Below are 21567 nucleotides of genomic sequence, written 5' to 3'. Positions count from 1 at the left end.
AGGGTTGTCTGATGGCAAAATCATGTAGATGAAATCCACTGTGATAGGTACACAAATATATACGTATGCACTCAAGGCCTGACTAAGCGCGTTGGGTCATGCTGCTGGTCAGGCATCCGCCTAGCAGATGTGATGTAGCGTGTATGGATTTGTGCCTACGCATTGACGCCTCCTTGAGAAACTGAAGCTGATGCACAATCAATATCTTGTCTACAATAATGGATCTGTGTTTTCAAGCTGTGTGACATTTTCAGAATGTAAAATACTCACTATGTAGCAGCTTCATGGAAAAAGGTAGCCTTCCAGTGAACAAACATTTCACTTCACATCAAGGTGCTGATACAATGCTCACCTGTGAGTTTCTTTAGACGTTTGAACGTTTCCCCATAAAACGTGACAACAAATAACCACAAACAAACAGTTTAGAAAGAGTGGCAATAAAACAGTGAGAACCAATCAACTAAACAAAGAGAAAAGAAGTAAAGCATGCAGTTACTTAAGTGAAGACAGAGCATAACAACAATATAAAATAATTATATAATATATAATGTTACATAACCACAAACCCTTTGATCATCAACTTTTATGATCCCTGTTCTCCAAGACTGATAATGAGAGTTTTATTAAAACAAAAATATGAAATCATATCATCATCTACTTTTATGATCCCTGTTCCCCAAGACTGATAGTTTTACAAAAACAGATCAGCAGATGGATGGTAAAATGAACAAACCACGGCAGAATCTTTGATGGCAGCATAATAACCAAGCAATGTAACCAACAATAAAAGAGGACTGCTTTCACATCTTTATAAATACATGTACCACAATTATCATCATATATATATGATAAAATAATTCTGGATTTACGAAGCTCAAGAGAAAGTTAAATATATATATACATATACGACAGATACCTTAAAAATCCAAACCAACAAGCACTCCCTTCTTTAACAGGAAATTTTCTATCTAAAATTACGTTTAAATAACATACTTACCGTGACCCAACTAGTGCAGACTCCGGCAGGGGTCTGACATTCCTGTCCTGTGCAAACTACTATCCGCCTATGCGGAGAAAATGAAACTACGGCCGATAACCTCCCGGAAGTAGGTAACCTCCCCTTTGTCCCGCTGGCTAGCACCCTCTTTTGACGGCAGCCATCATGACTCCTGTTCCTGTGCTCTTCATACAGCTAAGTTTTTTCGTATTTTCTGCCTGTCTGTCGATTCTACTAGATATTTCAGAAGTAGCAATGTGTTAAACTAAAATAAAACATCACTTACTTCCGCTTTTCGTATGCTTTGTTTGATGTCCTCCATCCTCTGTTCAGGATCGACGGATGCACCATTGGACTTGCTGTCCGATTTCTCTTCTTGGCTGGACTCTGACATCTGCAATGTGAGCGAAACACTTCATTCAGCTGTTGCAACACAAAATAAAACACACACACACACACGCACACACGCGTGCGCACGCACGCACGCACGCACACACACACACACACACATGCACGCACACACACACACACACAAAGAGCATGTATGCATGCAGATCATGCAAGCATGCTTACCCACACATGCACACAATCACAAGTATACACACACAAACACAACACACTGGATCTTAATCCAAAAAAAAACCTCTGTCACAAAAGAAGTCAAAATTTTGAGGATATACTAAAAAAAAATGTTTCTTCTGATACATCTACATAAGTTTTGTATTCAGACAAAATTAATGCTCTCCATTTCATCAACTCCTTCCCACAACTTGCGCTCTCCATTTAGAAGAATGGTCTCAAATTCATCTCTGATTTTACAAGTCGTAAAGATTTGCACTTCAAATAAAGAAAATGAATTATCCCAGTTTATTCCATTACCTGCTAAAAAGATTGCTCCTCCCTTTCAATTCCCCAAAATAAGAGTTCTGATTTAATTTGTGCACATTCTTTGGCAAACAAAAGATTCAGTGTGACTGATTTTACAAGAAAAATGTCCTCTCTAATTCTGAACTCTTCCCTACAACGAAAACAATGTATTCTCCCTCTTTTTCCATCTGCATGTCTTTCCATCTGTCTGCATTCCAACTGTTCCTGCACCCCCTCCTGTTGTTTTGTGTGTAAGTGTGTGCATGTGTGTGTATCTGTGTGTGTGTGTGTGTGTGTCTGTGTGTACTTTTTCTTGTTTTTTTTTTGTTTTTCTAGTGTGTGCATGTGTGTGCACGCATGGATACATGTATATTATGTGTGTGTGTGTGTGTGTGTGTGTGTGTGTGTGTGTGTGTGTGTGTGTGTGTGTGTGTGTGTGTGTGTGTGTGCGCACATAGATGCGTGCATACGTGTGTGTGCGTGTGTATGTGTGTGTGTGCATGCATGCGAGCATGTGTTCCCATGGTTTCTGACCCGGTCTGTCGATCTGGACTGCGATCTGGTCTGAAGCTGCCCTAACTGGCGGTAGTAGTCGCGGATCAGTTTGGTTTCCTTGGCGACTCGCCCAGCGCATTTTCTGGCCTCTTTCTCCAGTTCGGGGACCGCCCCATGCTCTCCACTCACTCTATTGCACTGCCACAGCAAACACACAACAACAACCTTAGTGACAGGCGTTCACCAAAAGCACTGCAAAACATTAGTGGTCATTTGTGTTCAAGGCATGCACACACACATGGCTGCACTGCGTACATATGTTTAGACACTGGCTGACACAGCTGTAAAGACGTTTGTTCGCACGCACGTGTTGACACTTAAGCAAAAATATTTGTAGCTTGTGGAACAACATCGCAAATAAAAATTTTATTACACCCACAACACTTGTATTTATCAAGATAGTTGCGGTAAACTTCTTCTTCTTCTTCTTCTGCATTCACTCATTTGCACACGAGTGGGCTTTTACATGTATGACCGTTTTTACCCCACCATGTAGGCAGCCATACTCCATTTTCGGGGGTGTGCATGCTGGGTATGTTCTTGTTAACATAACCCACCGAACGCTGACATGGATTACAGGATCTTTAACGTGCATATTTGATCTTCTGCTTGCATATACACACGAAGGGGGTTCAGGCACTAGCAGGTCTGCACATATGTTGACCAGGGAGATCGGAAAAATCTCCACCCTTTACCCACCAGGCGCCGTCACCGTGATTCGAACCCGGGACCCTCAGACTGACGCTTTAACCACTCGGCTATTGCGCCCGTCGTTGCGGTAAACAAATTAACTAACATAACCCCAGGCAGCACATTTCAGTCTTCCAGTTCCCAGCTCAGTATGAACTATTGACACTTTTTACAACTAAACATCCAGTTTGCTGTTTGAAATATCTTATCCCAGCCACCACTGTGTTGCAGTTAGCATCACAGACTGAAGACTGCTCAAATTTCCTGACCTACATTGCAAATCTGTCTTCATCCTGAGCATGGCTGGAATATGAAAGGAAGCGTAGGATGCAACCTGTCATGTGATTTCACACTGAAAAGACATCACCACCTGTCATTCAAAAAAATTGGTTTTAAAATCTGCGGCCCTTTGTTGAGACCTTGGTTTCATTTTTTCCACTTCCATGCCTGTGATGAGGTCCTGTGAAAAAGTCTTCAGAGTCTGTATTCAACATTCTATTCTACACTACTTTTAGTCACAATAAGACGGGCGCAACAACCGAGTGGTTAAAGCGTTGGGCTTTCAATCTGAGGGTCCCGTGTTCAAATCTAGGTAACAGCGCCTGGTGGGTAAAGGGTGGAGATTTTTCTGATCTCCCAGGTCAACATATGTGCAGACCTGAATCCTCTTCATGTGTATACGCAAGCAGAAGATAAAATACGCACATTAAAGATCCTGTAATCCATGTCAGCGTTCCGTGGGTTATGGAAACAAGAACATACCTAGCATGCACATCCCGAATACGGAGTATGGCTGCCTAAATGACAAGGTAAAAATGGTCATACACATAAAAGCCAACTCATGTACACACGAGTGAACGTGCTGAGTTGCAGCCCACGAACAAAGAAGAAGAATAAGAAGTCACAATAGATATCTGTGTGTCAATCAAAGCGACTCTAGCTGGACAGAACTTATCATCACAGTGTCAACCAAACACTGAATCTCTTCCTGCTGAGATCTGGATGTGATTGCGCTTCCAGGAGACGCTCTCTCAGTCTGGCTCCATTACTGAGCAATTATCACATCATCAGCAGGGGGCTGAGTAACTTGTATACTGTGTATACTGAATCAGAACAAGGCACCACTGAACACTACCAAAGTGATTAACAGCAGTGCAGCACCTCCCCCAGTAAGTAGTCTCAAGGCAGCCTGCCACTATAGCTCCCTGTTGACCAGACTGCCACAGAAGGACCCAGGATGTGGCTGTGTTGGGAGGGGTGGGGGAGAGGGGGGCATTCAGGATTAGCAGTGTGATAGTGATGCCACTGAAAGAGTGTTCAACAAAACAAAGAGGAAATATCCCACACTAACAAGAACTGCAAAACCTGTTCACACACACACACACACACACACACACACACACACACACACACATTCATTCATTCATTCTCTCTCTCTCTCTCTCAATCACACACACACACACACACACACACACACACACACACAGCAAAGCAAGTTAAACATCCACATACATCAGCATGCACTTAAACACTGCTCAATGAAGCAGCTATGACCAAAAGGAACAAATGGGATGGGCAGCATATTCCATCGTCCTATCCGTTTTGCCATATCAAATTCACACACAAAATGTACTTGCAAGAGATGGATTTATGCTTAATCTTGACATCATGATACATTAACATAAAAAAACATTAACTTGAGCACAATACACTAACAGTTTCGTTTGTCTATCACAATTTCACACCAAATCCTTACCAGCAAATACAAAAATTTACATGTGTAGAATAATCAAACCTTGGAATCAAGCGTCAATGCTCCAAAATGTATATGCACCTCTATTTCTTTTGTGAATACTATCTTCACATGTTTTGAAAATGTTCAACAGTTCATTACAACTGATGTTTTGGATGCAGTAACTGGTACAACAAAGCCAAATCATTACTGAAATAAGGAGAAAAATTGAGTGAAATATACAACAAAAAAAACCAACTTACATAAACAGCAGTTGAAAAGTTGCAAAAAAAAAAAACCCCAGTTAAAGTCTTCACTGACATCATGTGCTCCTGTTTAAAAACAGTTCTGATACATCATTAACTGATATGAGGAGAAAAGTAATACCCCAGTTTGAAAACAGTTCTGATACATCATTAACTGACATGAGGAGAAAAGTAATACCCCAGTTTGAAAACAGTTCTGATACATCATTAACTGATATGAGGAGAAAAGTAATACCCCAGTTTGAAAACGGGTTTTGATACATCATTAACTGATATGAGGAGAAAAGTAATACCCCAGTTTGAAAACGGGTTTTGATACATCGTTAACTGATATGAGGAGAAAAGTAATACCCCAGTTCGAAAACAGTTTTGATACATCATTAACTGATATGAGTAGAAAAGTAATACCCCTGTTTGAAAACGGTTTTGATACAACATTAACTGATATGCGGAGAAAAGTAATACCCCTGTTTGAAAACAGTTTTTGATACATCATTAACTGATATGAGGAGAAAAGTAATACCCCAGTTTGAAAACAGTTTTGATACATCATTAACTGATATGAGGAGAAAAGTAATACCCCAGTTTGAAAACAGTTTTGATACATCATTAACTGATATGAGGAGAAAAGTAATACCCCAGTTTGAAAACAGTTTTGATACATCATTAACTAATATGAGGAGAAAAGTAATACCCCAGTTTGAAAACGGTTTTGATACATCATTAACTGATATGAGGAGAAAAGTAATACCCCAGTTTGAAAACAGTTTTGATACATCATTAACTGATATGAGGAGAAAAGTAATACCCCAGTTTGAAAACAGTTTTGATACATCATTAACTGATATGAGGAGAAAAGTAATACCCCAGTTCGAAAACAGTTTTGATACATCATTAACTGATATGAGGAGAAAAGTAATACCAGGAGTGAGAAAAATATTTTCTTCTTCTTTCGTGTTTGTAGTTCCCATTCCTACATTCACTCTTATCTGCAAGAAGCCTTTTACGTGTATGAAAGAATTACTCTGCTTTTCAGGCAGCCACACTATGTTTTCAGGAGGTGGCAAAGATCAGCGGTGCTGGCAAGGGCTGCACTGACCTTATCATGTTGACATGGATCAAAGTTGTATTGCACCAGGTTGGTGAACACCTGGTTTTGGAACAGGTAGCACTGCAGACTGAACTGCCGACAAACCTGAAACACACACACACACACACACACACACACACACACACACACACACACACACACACACTCACACACACACACACACACACACACACACACACACACTCACACACACACACACATGCAAAACACAAGAAATTAAGACTCTGCCACAGAAACACATACCTGCAAAACACAGAAATTTCATCATGGCTTATCTGAATTAAAGTTCATTCTTATCACTTAATAATTAACATTCTTACTGTATGATAACTGTTGTTGTTTTTTATCTGTCATGTCATTCTCTTGAAGTACGCAGGTCTGCTTTATATGCTATGAATAACAAAACCAAAAATGTATACACACAAAAAAAAACCCAGTGATTTTTCCTCCTAAAAATGGAATGCCACTGATAACTGCACATAAAATATGAATATTCTATTATATCCATAAATCGGACATAGTCCTGAACCACTCAAGCTCTACCCAGGCAGACAGCCTGTTACGTAAACGACTCTGTGTTTGTAAAGCACTTACAGCTTGGTCTTTGACTGTGGTTGGGCACTATAGTATAAGTATCTATATCAATCAATAAACCAAATTGATCGTGCAAGTATGATACCTACCACATCCACCATTCACCATCAATCACTGGTCTCTTGTTTTTTTCTTCCCGTCTTCCATAAAACAAATTCCACACTTTAAAGATTGTGGAATTATGGAGAGCACAAATGCTGCATAATTGTGCCTCTTGTGCTTTTTTCTTTTTAGGGAAGACTCTTCCGTTGAAAAACTAAGAGCCTGCTACCTGTGATATTTTATTTCATCCCAAAACTAGCACCCAGGCAATCAATCACTGAGTGGGAGGAGCTAAAATCTTTGCCTAATTCAAGACTGTCGAAACACAGAAATTTTTTTTTTTAATATAAACACACTGATGTAAGCATGCACGCAGGAACACACACACAGACACACACACACACACACACACACACACACACACACCACACAAATGTACAGAACAAGCCATTCAGTTTTTTCTCCCCCTCCCCTTCCATTCCACACAAAAAAGACAAACAGAAACAAGTCACGCATGCAAGAAGTTCGCTCAGGATCCCACACCTTTTCGGCTTCTTCGGCAATGGTGGCAAAGGAGTTGGCCTCCACTTTGGAAATGTCAGCTGCTGTGGAGTTGGCCATAGTCAGATACTCCTGTATCCGCTCGTATATATCACAGTCTAGAGTCTGGCAACACACAATGCAACAAATTAATATATCTGTGTATTATTCATACATATCATAATCTAGAATCTGTCAACACAATGCAAAAAATTAATGTATAAAAAAAAAAAAAAAAATGAGAGAGGGAGAGGAGAGATTAAACAGACATGTACATAGCAAAACAAGAAATTAATGAAGATATCAATGCAAACAGCAGTAAATGGGTTAACCAGTCCCTAAGGAATAATGGTGACACAGCCAGACACTTTCATCAGGTCAGTACCTGAGGAATAATGGTGACACAGCCAGACACTTTCATCAGGTCAGTTCCTAAGGAATAATGGTGACACAGCCAGACACTCACCTTCATCAGGTCAGTCCCTAAGGAATAATGGTGACACAGCCACACACTTTCATCAGGTCAGTTCCTAAGGAATAATGGTGACACAGCCAGACACTCACCTTCATCAGGTCAGTCCCTAAGGAATAATGGTGACACAGCCACACACTTTCATCAGGTCAGTCCTATGGAATAATGGTGACACAGCCAGACACTTTCATCAGGTCAGTCCCTAAGGAATAATGGTGACACAGCCACACACTTTCATCAGGTCAGTCCTATGGAATAATGGTGACGCAGCCAGACACTTTCATCAGGTCAGTCCTAGGGAATAATGGTGACGCAGCCAGACACTCACCTTCATCAGGTCAGTCCCTAAGGAATAATGGTGACACAGCCACACACTTTCATCAGGTCAGTCCCTAAGGAATAATGGTGACACAGCCACACACTTTCATCAGGTCAGTCCTAAGGAATAATGGTGACACAGCCACACACTTTCATCAGGTCAGTCCTAAGGAATGATGGTGACACAGCCAGACACTTTCATCAGGTCAGAGCCAAGGGAATAATGGTGACACAGTCACTTTCATCAGGTCAGTCCCTAAGGAATGATGGTGACACATCCACACACTCACTTTCATTAGGTCGGGCAGGTCAGTGCTGTAGAAGCGGATTTGGTGAGCGTTAGCCCCAGCCATTGCCAACAGGTACTCATTGCGTGCTGCTGTCGATCTCGCCTCACACATCTCCTTTCGACTTCGCAGCTGAAAACACGAAAAATGAAATTTCATTGGTAAACAGTTGTTAAGAAAGTCATTCTTTGTATTCCTTGACTTATCAGGCAATCTGACCTGGTCTGGTTTGACCTTATTTTTGGCTTAGCAGAAAAACTAATTTCATCGGTAAACAGTTAAAAAAAAAAAAGTTATTCTTTGTATTCCTTGAATTATCAGGAAGTATGGTCTGGTCTGGTCTGGACTCAACTTATTTGGCTTAGCAAATCCTAACCCTTCATCCTTAACAGATAATGAGTTTTGAACATGTAAAGCACTATGAGTTCTATTTGAGAAAAAGCGCTGAATAAGTGTTTTTGTTATTGTCCAAGGCTGTAGTCTGCTGTATGTTTTTCTTTTTTATTTCATACATTCCTTTCATATGTCTGTTCATTCATTTATCAATATTACCGTTTCCAACTTGCCAAAATGACAAAACATTTAATCAAAAAACAACATCTGACAAAACCATATGTGTGAGCATGTGTATGCTGGGTAAGTGTGCGGAATGATTGTGGATTTTAGTTTTTATCAGCACATGTATGATGCAATTATGTGAATGTGTGAGAGACAGAGGGAGAGAAAGAGACAGTGTGTATGAATGTGTGCATGTGTGTGTATAGAAGCAAGAGAGAGAGAGAGAGTGTGCGTGTGTGTGTGTATGTGTATGTGTTTATCAGTGTGGCATGTGTGTGTGTGTATACATGTATACACAGATGCAATAACAGCAGTTAAAACGCTAGTGACAAAATAAGCAAATGCACACACTGTGTATTTATTTGCACACTATTCTGGTGGGGAGTGCTGTTCATGCTGTTTCTAATGTACCAACCTGTGTTTAAGTTGCTCCTTTTTGGCCAAATCTATTGTGCTGCTTCTGGGGCAAGCACTGTTCTAAGTTACAAACTTTGAAATCAGACTACTCTTTGTCTATTGTCAAGTGTGGGAAAAGTAAAAACTGACATGAAAAGGGATCAGAAGAGAGACAGACAGAAAAAAGAAAAATAAGATTTACTGAATTCTTTTTTTTTGTTCATAACTTGGTATGCATAAAAAAAAAGTTGGTTACTTACCATTTCAGACCTTGCAAAAAAGTTTCCGACAAGCTCTATCTTTGTTTCTTAATTGAGTAATTGTTCAGATACATTTGTTATGCTGGACATGGCAAATGTATTATCATCAAGGCCTGACAAAGCGTGTTGGGTTACGCTGCTGGTCAGGCATCTGCTCAGCAGATGTGGTGGAGCGTATATGGATTTGTCTGAATGCAGTGATGCAAGCTTGAGTAACTGAACTGAACGGAACGGAACGGAATGGAACGGAACTGATCTGAACTGAACTGAACTGATCTGATCTGAACTGAAATGAGCTGAACTGAACTGAACCTAACTGAACCAAACTGAACTGAACCAAACTGAACAGAACTGAACTGAACAGAACAGAACTTATCTGAACTGAACTGAACTGATCACCAATTCATGTCTGTACCATGTCTGTGTGCCCCATTGGATCAATTCATTTGCAAAAGAAGAAGAAAAGCAAAACAAAACAAAAAAGTAAAAAAAATAATTAGAAATGCACTCTCTAGCACAAGGGTATCCAACATAGAACTTACCTTCTGGCATGTTTTCTGGAGACCTGCCATGGACTGGAACAGTCCCGTGGATTTCCTCTTGAGTCTGCACACACACACACACACACATACACACACACACACACACACATGTGCATGCATGCATGCATGCACACATCACACCACATACACACACACACAAACACACACACTGTGTAATTTTCTGTGGTGCTCATTACTAACACTAAAACAGAACTCAGGCACACTCTTAAAATAAGCATTGTTGATTTTAAACTTTGACCTGACATGAAGCAGAGAAGTAAATTCTCTCTAAAGGCGCATGAAATGACAAATGCTTTTTGCTTCTAAGATTTGTTATATACATTTGTTTTATATATATATATATATATATATATAGATATATATATATTAAGAGAGAGAGAGAGAGAGAGAGATGAATGGAAAAGAAAATCAGACAACAAAACAACTGTTAATAAGAATTTTCACTAAATGTTATTGGAACATAAGTGATACTGTGCTTTGGATTATGACAATACTTTACACTACTGCCTGAGTAGTCCATCCATGCCAGAATATGTGATGTACCTACACATGAAAAAATTACATACTGCATATATGCACTTCCTCTCCATGTTTAAAAATCAGTCTTTCAGACAATTCTTTTAAGTCAGAGATTGTGTCTCGAAGTTCCAGTCTTGAGAGGTAAAAAATAATGACTCTTAAAGAAGTTGTTGTTGTTGTTTTTTTTGGGGGGGTAAATGAAAAAGCAAAATTACACTAAGCACCATAATATCATAAAGTAACAAGCAACACACACACATATTCTCACATACATAGACACACATACAGAGACACACAAACACACAGACACACAAAGACACACACACTCCCTCCACCCCTCCCACCTTCTCACTCCCCTCCTTCCCTCCCCTGACAACACAAAGGAACCCACTTGTCTTCAGCCTCGGAGACTTTCTGTCGAGCATCATTTGCGGTTGTCTCCTCCATGACGTAGGCCTTGTGAGCCTTGACCATCTCCATCACAGTGCTGCTCAACTCCCCTTGCAGCACACCCAGCTGAGGCATCACCTGGGTCACACACACATGGACATCGTCAGTCATTGTTCAGCCACTTGGTGTGCCTGACACATGTTTGTGTACCTAGCCTCCAGCTGAGGCTTCACCTGGGTCACACACACATGGACATCGTCAGTCATTGTTCAGCCACTTGCGTATGGTGTGCTTGATGCATGTTTGTGTACTGAGCTTCCAGCTGAGGCTTCACCTGGGTCACACACACATGGACCTCGTCAGTCACTGTTCAGCCACTTGTGTATGGTGTGCTTGACGCATGTTTGTGTACCTAGCCTCCAGCTGAGGCTTCACCTGGGTCACACACACATGGACCTCGTCAGTCATTGTTCAGACACTTGTGTATGGTGTGCCTGACACATGTTTGTGTACTGAGCTTCCAGCTGAGGCTTCACCTGGGTCACACACACATGGACCTCGTCAGTCATTGTTCAGACACTTGTGTATGGTGTGCCTGACACATGTTTGTGTACCTAGCCTCCAGCTGAGGCTTCACCTGGGTCACACACACATGGACCTCGTCAGTCATTGTTCAGACACTTGTGTATGGTGTGCCTGACACATGTTTGTGTACCTAGCCTCCAGCTGAGGCTTCACCTGGGTCACATACACATGGACATGAGTCAGTGGTCAGGAGAACACTTCATGCATGATGTGTTTGATGCTTGTATGGTTATGAATGTGTCAGTCAGCAGTTTGAAACATGTGTCCTTCTCAGCCACACCTATTTCATCCCTTATTTTTCAACACACACACACATGCTATCAGTCCCTTTTTATAAACCCTCTCACTCTCCTCTCATTCACTGATTCAATGTCAGTTCAAACCACACAAGTAGGGACTAAACAGTCCTCAGACAATTTCATCCTTTACAGCCAGCTTTCTGACTGTGTTTACTGCTTGGCATACCCTGTTTTCTGTGCTTTACTTACCACTAAATATCCTTCACAGATAGGTCAGGATGACCAAAAGCTGCTACTGCTCATCTTTCTGGTGTGTGTGTCTGTGTGTCTGTATGTGTGAGAGAGAGCACGCGTGCGGGTGTGCGTGCGTGCATGTGTGTGTGTGTGTGCATGTGTATTGAGTACTTGGGAATGAGTGTGTATGAGTGCATGTGTGTGTGTATGCATGTGTATGTGTGTGTGTGCATGTGCGAGTTTGCTTGCTGGCATGCATATGTCTTTTTGTAAGTGTGCACACATGTGCATGTGCAAAAATCTGCCCCATCAGACAGAGCATAATTATAAAGAAAGAAACAAACTAAAGTAAGTCTTAAATTAGTCAACCAAATTTCCCTTTCATTGACCAGAACTCTCAGATTTCATATATCCACACTTGCTCACGTACATGTACACACACACACACACACACACACACACACACACACACACACACACACACACACTTTCCCTTCCTGTGCCCAAAGAAGCTGAACAGCAATGAGTAATATCTGTAATGAGCCTCTGGACCCCTCTCAGCCACACCTTTTTCTTCCCCTATTTTCCACAAGTAACAGCCCCTTCAGCTCTTCTGGTGTAATACTGCACGCTGTGCACTACTCTTCTAAGCTTTCAGGAAATGGAAAGTTGTATATTCTTCTCAGTAAGAGAACAGCCCCAAAGTCATAACTATTCATATCACATCCACACATGCACACATGAACTCACACACAGACAAAAAATTCAAAAGCAAATCAGAAAGACAGACAGAGACAGTGGGAAATAAATATAAGGGCAAAAGATACAGAGATAATAAATCAAGATAAGGAGGACAGAGACTCACAGAGATAATAAATCAAGATAAGAATGACAGAGACAACAGAGAAAGTCATAGCCATGTAGACAAAGATTTCAACCAGAAACTTCCAGTAAGACACACACAAAAAACACACACAAAAAACACCCTATTAAATTTTTTTTTTTTTTTAACTGCAAGACCTGAGATAAATGTTCAAGGCAGAAGTAAAGTGAAGGTGAGAGGTGGGGGGATGCAGGGTCAAGGGAAGATAAGAGATGGAAATACTTTCCTTCTTCACTTCTTCACTCAAACCATGAGCCAATGACAACAGTGCAGCTGACCTACCTTGTCTTATGCATCTACTGATTTTACTGACTGACTTGTGGTTGTCTCAGACTGAGTGACATGGTTGCTGGCAGACCCAACTTTTTTTTTTTACAGAAATTCCATAAGAGAAAGAGAGAATAAGTTACATTGTTGTGAGTGTTTGGTTAAGTAGGTGATAGTGAATGTGAGTGTGAGTGTGAGTGTGTGTATGCGTACGTGTGCGTGTGTGTGTGTGTGCATGTGAATGTGAGTGTGTGTGTGTGTGTGTGTGTGTGTGTGTGTGTGTGTGTGTGTGTGTGTGTGTGTGTGTGTTCTGTTTGTGTATTTGCATGTGTGTGTGTGTGTGTGTGTGTGTGTATGTGTGTGTGTGTGTGGTGTGCATGTATACATGTGTGCGTGAACGTGTGCACATGTCCATGCTTGTCTGTGAGTACAGGTGTGTGCAGACATGCAATCCTCTGTCAATGACACAGATCCCAAACAAAACCCATCATGTGCAGTGACACCCCCTTTGGTCAGACATCAGGCCTGTAGCTGCCAGCAGACGACAATGTGAACAACCTTCTTCTTCTTCTTCTTCTGCGTTCATGGGCTGCAACTCCCACGTTCACTCGTATGCACACAAGTGGGCTTTTACGTGTATGACAGTTTTTACCCCGCCATGTAGGCAGCCATACTCCATTTTCAGGGGTGTGCATGCTGGGTATGTTCTTGTTTCCATAACCCACCGAACGCTGACATGGATTACAGGATCTTTAACGTGTGTATTTGATCTTCTGCTTGCATATAGACACGAAGGGGGTTCAGGCACTAGCAGGTCTGCACATATGTTGACCTGGGAGATCGTAAAAATCTCCACCCTTTACCCACCAGGCGCCGTCACCGTAATTCGAACCCGGGACCCTCAGATTGACAGTCCAACACTTTAACCACACGGCTATTGCGCCCGTCTGTGAACAACCAAACACATACTTTTTTGGTGCATTGCTGCTTTGCTGCCTTCACTCCCTTGAGGGGTTCAGCGATTCTCTCTGCATAAATTTCCGCAGCCTGCAGTCTGGCTTTGGCCTGCCGATCCGTCTCGTCCAGTAGGTGGCGCCACACTGCAACCACCGTCCTGACGACAGGAGCAGCAACAACCATCGTCATCATCATCATCATCATAATCAATGTTATCATCATCATCAAACCACACTGCCACCACCGTCCTAACACAGGAACAGCCAAAATCATCCTCATCATCATCATCATCAAACCACACAGCCATCACCGTCCTAACACAGGAACACAACAATCATCATCATCATCATCATCATCAGTATCATCATCATCATCATCAATCCACACAGCCATCACAATCCTGACAACAGGAACACAATAATCGTCATCATCGTCATCATCATCATCATCATCAGTATCATCATCATCATCATCATCATCAGTATCATCATCATCATCATCAAACCACACAGCCATCACAATCCTGACAACAGGAACACAACAATCATCATCATCGTCAGTATCATCATCATCATCATCATCATCAAACCACACTGCCACCACAATCCTGACAACAGGAACAGTAACAATCATCATCATCATCACCATCGTCATCATCATCATCAAACCACACAGCCATCACAATCCTGACAACAGGAACACAACAATCATCATCATCATCATCATCAGTATCATCATCAAACCACACAGCAACAAAAAAAAAAAAAAAAAAAGAAATACTTATCTTCATGCATTCAATGTTTGAACAGTATCTCACTAGCATGCTATTCAAAACTGCGCCTGGGTTTTGAAACTGACAAAAGCAACTAAACATTCACTGACATTTGCAACAACAGCAAAAAATCAAGAAAGAAATATATCATACAGATATGAATTTATCTAATCAATCGCAATGATACCAACATAAATCACACTTCTGTGATCAGTCTCAAATGAAACCAACAGAAGGCACACTTCCGAATTTATGGCAGATCATAAATATAAAAATATTATAAATACAGATTATGAATATGTGTCCTTATAATCAAAAACTGACAAAAGATCAGAGAAAATGAATTAAAGAAAATCCCAAAGAAATCTAAAAGCTTATGTTAGAAAAACTGTCATTAAAAATAGCAGATATATGCATCTGTAATGATATTTTTACATGATAAGTTAGAAAAATACAAAAGGATTAAAACACACACACACACACACACACACACACACACACACACACACACACACACACACACACACACTAATATGCATATACTCATGAATTACACAGTAACTGTAAGCTGTCAAAATAAACAATTTTTCCAGCAAACAGTATCATGCATGAGCTAAAAAAAAAAATTTGCATGACAATAAACAAATCGCCCATAGGTTTGACCCATGAGTGCTGAACTGGAATGACTGCATTAATACTATTCACATCCAGCACTCCTGAATACCATGACTTACAGTCAAGTTGTAAACATGTCCAAAGTATCTGAGCTGCCATTCTTCATGGTCTGATACACATTGTGAACTTCAAACAGGTTCTTCCAGTGACAAAGGATCTACTATACTTCTCTGTGACAAGAACTGACTTGTTTCTTAAAACAAAAGTTGCCCATAAAAATAACATTTTTTAAAAAGTAATCTTATAGATTTCCATGATAAAGTTATATACACATACACATGTGATTGTGCGTGCACAAACGCACAGAACCTTCAGTGAGAAAACAGGTTCAGTCATTCAAATCTCTCTCTCTCTCTCTCTCTCTCTCTCTCTCTCAATCACATGTTTTCCAACTCATATAGCAACTGTATGAACACAGTTTTGTTTGAAAAATTCATTAAAAAAAAAAAACATACTCAAATGAACACTGCTTTCATATTCATGTCAGCACTGATCAAGAGATATGTTAATTACAAGTCATAATGTGCAGCGCAGTGTTATGAATCATTCATGCTACAAAACGTGAAACTGGATTGATGGCAATTAAGCCTCCAGACCTACTACTGTTACATGAGGTGATGTGAACATATTCCTCTGTCTTAAATGTGTGTGACACAATAATCAAATTTGAACTAAAACAATAAATGCTTGATTCACAAAACAAAAGCCAATATATGCAACTGGAACGAAGGCACAAAAAAACCTATTATTAAATAATCAATGAACAAACTCGACGTGCATTTACATAACAGAAAGTGTGTGTATTACGCAACAACAATGCAAACAATCATGCACAACAACATGCATGACTGTCATGCAGCTTCAAATGACTTGCTATCAAAACTTAAAAAAATAAACAATGTGCAAATTGTCTTATCAAACTGTGTGCTGACAGAATTCAGATACATGATATGGTCTGCTTTTCAAAGAGAAAGGGAAAAAAAGGAAACAGAAAGAAAAAGTAAATGTTGAAACAAGTGCTCATACCTTCCTCCAGAGGGTCTTATCAAAATGGAAGAAAAAAGATTGTTTTCAAGTTTATGAAGCATGGCAAAATATGAAGCATTGCAAGCTGTAGAATTGTTAATGTGTTATATTTAGTCAAGGAATTAGCACTGCATTCCTAAATCAGTGTCATCATTTGTTATGATTCACACATATACCCCACACCCTCCACACACACACACACACACACACACACACACACACTACAATCCAGACAAACAATTCAAGCAAGAAAGCATCCTTTCCCTTGACACACAATAGATATAAATAAATATGTGAGTGTACATGCATTGTGTATGTGTTACTGCATTTGAACCACTGAATGAACAAGTGATAATGTGTCAATGTGTGCATGTGTGTGCACGTGCATGCGCATGTGTGTGTGTGACTGCTATCAGCAATTAGTCAAGCTGATGTTCACTTCTGTAGACCCCCAGTGTTAAAAGGGAAAGCACTTCAGTCCACTGCCCGCGCGCACACACACACACTCACACACACACACACAGTCAGCATTTTGTTAATGGTTTCTGATTATTATACTGTTAAGTGTAACTGTATGTTAGTTATGCATTTTTTGGTAGTTTTCTACCATTTCTGTTTTCCTAACCCACCCCTCCTTTTTCTTTTTTTCTTTTTTTTTTATCATCTAATATCACTGGTGGTGAAAAGACGCTGAACTAAAGAACGAACTAACAGAGTCAGCACCAGCTACGCCAACACTCACTTGTGTTCGTGGCCATCCTCACTGGCAATGTCAGGCTGTGCAGGAAAGTCTCTCTTCAACAACTGGCCGGTCACTTTCAGCAATCCCTGAAACACACACACACACACACACACACACACACACACACACTTAATATGCAGCTTTTTTTCCCCATACGTTTCTGTGGTTCACATTAACATTATATATCAATTATACAACACTAATCAAGATAATATATCAATAAAAATGTTAAACAAGATTATATATCACAATTATAAAGCACTAAATAAGATATATATATATATATATATCAATTACAATCAGTTAAACTAAATTATATATCAATTATAAAGCGTTAAACATGATTCTTTCAATTATAAAGCATTAAACAAGAGTATATATTAATTACAAAGCATAAAACAATCTCCCCAGAAGTCTGCATACAACAATCACAAGGACAGGGTGATTTGGGTCATATGAACATCATAAGAACACAGTGCCACAAACTTCATGTGATGAATAAATATACTTCAGGCACACTATTTTCCCTCTGTGTGTGTAAGAGTGTGTGTGTACTTGTACTGTATTTCTCCTTTTTTTTTTTCTTTTTTTTTGTCACAACAGATTTCTCTGTCAGGCAGAGCGCATCACTACACTGAGAGTGCCACCCTTTTTTTTCCCCGTGTGTGCAGTTTTATTTGTTTTTCCAATCGAAGTGGATTTTTGCACTGAATTTTGCCAGGGACAACCCTTTTGTTGCCGTGGATTCTTTTACGTGCGCTAAGCGCATGCTGCACACGGGACCTCAGTTTATCATCTCATCCAAATGACTAGTGTCCAGACCACAACTCAAGGTCCAGTGGAGGGGGAGAAAATATTGGGGACTGAGCCGTGATTCGAACCAGTGCGCTCAGATTCTCTCGCTTCCTTGGCGGACGCATTACCTCCAGGCCACTCCACTATGTGTGTGTGATAGTGTGTGTGTGTGTGTTGAAATGAATGAATGTGTGTGTGTCTAAATCACCATATACTGTTATAGTGAACAGATAATGGTACGAAGAAGATTAGATGTCATCAAAGCCTCTCTCTCTCTCTCTGTTCTACCTGTCTGTCTATGACTGTGTGGGTGTAAGTAGGCATGGCACATCTCAGCACAAAAAGATTTCCTTTTCATGACTCAAGAAATGTCAAAGAAGTTGCAATCAACATCACTGTCAAGAAGAGGCTTTTCTTCTCATCAAGAAATGTCAAACCTGCTAACATTTCTGAAATCACTGAAAGTCACAGTCACTGAGAGAACTCAACATCCAGGATGCCTCTGTGGTTGTCTAGATGAAACCATTCCGATCTAATATATATGTATCTCTTTTTTTTTTTTATCCTGCCCATTTCTGCTGCTGACAGTCAATAAATCTTGTGTACAAGATGCTTCGCAGCAATACACGCCCCCCCCCCCCCCCCCCCCCCCCACCCCATTTTTGACTTCTGACCTCAGTCTTCTTTTTGTTATTTTGGAAAGAACACATGCATGCACTCATGCAAACACACACACATAAATACACAAAAGTCACATGAGCAATTTCTCATGTGAATTTCTCTTTGGAGATAAAGCTGACTTGGCATATTTCAACATCTTGATGTTACTCTGAGGTAAGAACTATTGGAATCTCCTAAGTTTTTGTGGGTTTTTTTCATATTTTAAATTATTCACTCACCCACACAAGCAAACACACACACACACACACACACACACACACACACACACACACACACACACACACACATTGTGCCAGTACATTAACAGAAACATACACTCACCCACACATACATACATGCCGCCTCACGCAGATACACACACACACACACACACACACACACACACACACACACACACACTGAAATGGCAAAACAAACTCTTTCTTCCTGTTTCTCTACGCAATAAACACATGGAACAAAAACAGTCTGGCAAGAACATGATGACAAAAATTGATTTTATCAACAGCCTACCGTCAGGTGGCATAATTACCATGTTCCATTTTCTGTCTAGTACCAACTGAAATAGGAAAGATGGGGGCGGGGGTAAAAGTAAGATCGCACAAAAATAACTGCAAACAAAAGGGTGAAAGTCACTGGTGGAGCATAATGGATAAAGAAGCACTGAATTTAATTACAAGTCAGGCAGTTCAAAACATACAATGTTTTCCTGCAAATTCCACACAATCTTCATTCCTGCTGTTTGTTCCAGTAATACTGCCAGGTAAAAATTAATGCTGTTTCTATAAAATGTATATAAATTTCTGATTTGAGGTTCTATTCTGATCTGATTTTTTTCTACTGCCCCATTTTCAGTGCCATGCCCTTGATCCCAGCCAACCTGTATCCCCAATACTCATTGTTCTAAAATTCCATAAAAATAGTTGAATCCAATATAAAGTCTGCTGGACTGTGTGGGGTTTTTTTTTTTATCACTTTACAAAAACAAACGCACAAAGCACACATACAAATATTACACACAAAAATACACATGCACATTCATTTACAGGAGTTGGCAGATGCTTGCTGCAGTCTGCAGCAAAAAGTGTTAAATCCCAGACGATAGTGTATGTGTGCCTACACACATGACACATGTGCATTCACAGACACACAGACACACCTTTTTCTTTCTTTCTTTTTTTTACATCTGATTGCAGTCTAGATCAACAGACAACATCACCTGGAAAAAAAAAGAGTGTGACAGGTTGTCAAGAAGTGCCAACATTTGAAGCAAAGAAGCACACATTGAGCAGGCAGGTAACAGGACTCTTTCATCAACATCACCTGTTGGCACACCTACATCACTGATCCGACCTGACCTGCAGGCCATACAGAACTATTCCTGTCCTCACAACATTCATGAGACTAAGATGCATGCATAAAAAATGTATGACTTTGCTTTTTGTTTTGTTTTATTTTTACTGCCAAGTGACCAACGCTAAATTTTATGAATTTCTCTGAATCCAGCCATCTGTCTGCAGCTTTGTTTTTTCATTGGTTTGCATGGACAGGCACAAGAGCACACACACACACTCTCTCTCTCCCCTCACACACACACACTCTCTCTCTCTCTCTCTCTCTGTGTCTCTCACAGACACACACATACACACTGACATTCGGCTTGTCTGTGGCCGGTTTTTGCCTGTATTCATAGGCTTTATGTTGAAGAGGGCAAGAAAAGTGTCAGCCTTCCGTATCGCCATTGTCACGCTTCGACGACGGGTAGACGGTGTCAGTTTTGGCCTCCTCCTCTGTTATTTGTTCTGGGGTAGTTTGCTCCTTCGATGTGGGGACATTGAAAGTAACCCAGGACCAAACACAAATCCCACCAAAGATAGCATGAGGCAGACAAGACTCGCAAGTGCAGGAACCTCTCGGAGGGCTAGTCTGGAAAGATCTAGTGGTGCTGGTGCTTCGGTGTCCTCCCCTTCGCCCACAGAACCCACTCTCAGTGACATCATGGCAACTATTAAAGCCGTGAGTGATCAGATGGGGTCACAGATGGAGACAAAGATGGAGGAGCTGAAGCAAGAGCTGAAGCAGGAAGTCCGTGACATCAAAGAGGAATGTACAGCTCTGCGAAGTGATCTGAGGGGGATGAGGGAGGAGATGGGAAAGCTGAGAGAGGAGAACGAGGAGCTGAAGAAGACGAACCAGGACCTGTCCCAGAAGCTGACCGACTGCGAGACTAGGATCGACGATCTAGAGGGCCGCTCCAAGCGCAACAACCTGATCTTTTACGGCCTTCCCAGGGGAACCAACGAGACCAGTGCAGACTGTGAGTGCCTAGTGCAGGAACTTCTGACGGACAAGATGGACATGACTGATGTGGTGGAGTTTGACCGAGTGCATCGGCTGAGTTCTAGGCCTGACTCTCCTGTGATTGCTCGTTGTGCTTTCTATAAACAAAAGGTAACTATCCTTAAGGCTAAAGGCAAACTGAAAGGCTCTAACATATTCATTGGTGAGGATTTTTCAAAAGGTGTAAGAGAGATAAGACGAAGATTAACACCACACT

The 21567-nt window shown here is 40.7% G+C and overlaps 2 protein-coding genes across 7 annotated transcripts in view; one reads left to right on the top strand and one right to left on the bottom strand.

Annotated features, from left to right (window-relative positions):
• LOC143284071 (F-BAR and double SH3 domains protein 2-like) overlaps positions 1–21567 on the bottom strand; it is a 90560-nt gene that overhangs the window by 26239 nt on the left and 42754 nt on the right. For 4 of the 6 annotated variants that reach the window (XM_076590692.1, XM_076590690.1, XM_076590688.1 and 1 more), the window contains exons 4-13: positions 17538–17623; positions 16796–16810; positions 14335–14479; positions 11159–11295; positions 10228–10291; positions 8475–8603; positions 7398–7520; positions 6207–6302; positions 2399–2557; positions 1284–1391 (exon numbers count right to left, since the gene is read on the bottom strand). In XM_076590692.1, coding sequence (XP_076446807.1) covers positions 1284–1391; positions 2399–2557; positions 6207–6302; positions 7398–7520; positions 8475–8603; positions 10228–10291; positions 11159–11295; positions 14335–14479; positions 16796–16810; positions 17538–17623 — 1062 coding nt within the window. The remainder of the gene's footprint in view (positions 1–1283; positions 1392–2398; positions 2558–6206; positions 6303–7397; positions 7521–8474; positions 8604–10227; positions 10292–11158; positions 11296–14334; positions 14480–16795; positions 16811–17537; positions 17624–21567) is intronic. The other 2 variants (XM_076590693.1, XM_076590689.1) reach the window with 2 other exon arrangements.
• LOC143284208 (uncharacterized) lies at positions 5210–6122 on the top strand. The gene is made up of 3 exons (XM_076590876.1): positions 5210–5358; positions 5647–5976; positions 6104–6122. The coding sequence occupies exons 1-3, from the start codon at positions 5210–5212 to the stop codon at positions 6120–6122; spliced, it is 498 nt and encodes a 165-aa protein (XP_076446991.1).

This window comes from Babylonia areolata, chromosome 7 (assembly GCF_041734735.1).
Source record: "Babylonia areolata isolate BAREFJ2019XMU chromosome 7, ASM4173473v1, whole genome shotgun sequence".
NCBI lineage: Eukaryota > Metazoa > Mollusca > Gastropoda > Neogastropoda > Buccinidae > Babylonia > Babylonia areolata.
Note: the sequence above shows the minus strand (reverse complement) of the source record. Positions and strands in the feature narration are given on the sequence as shown.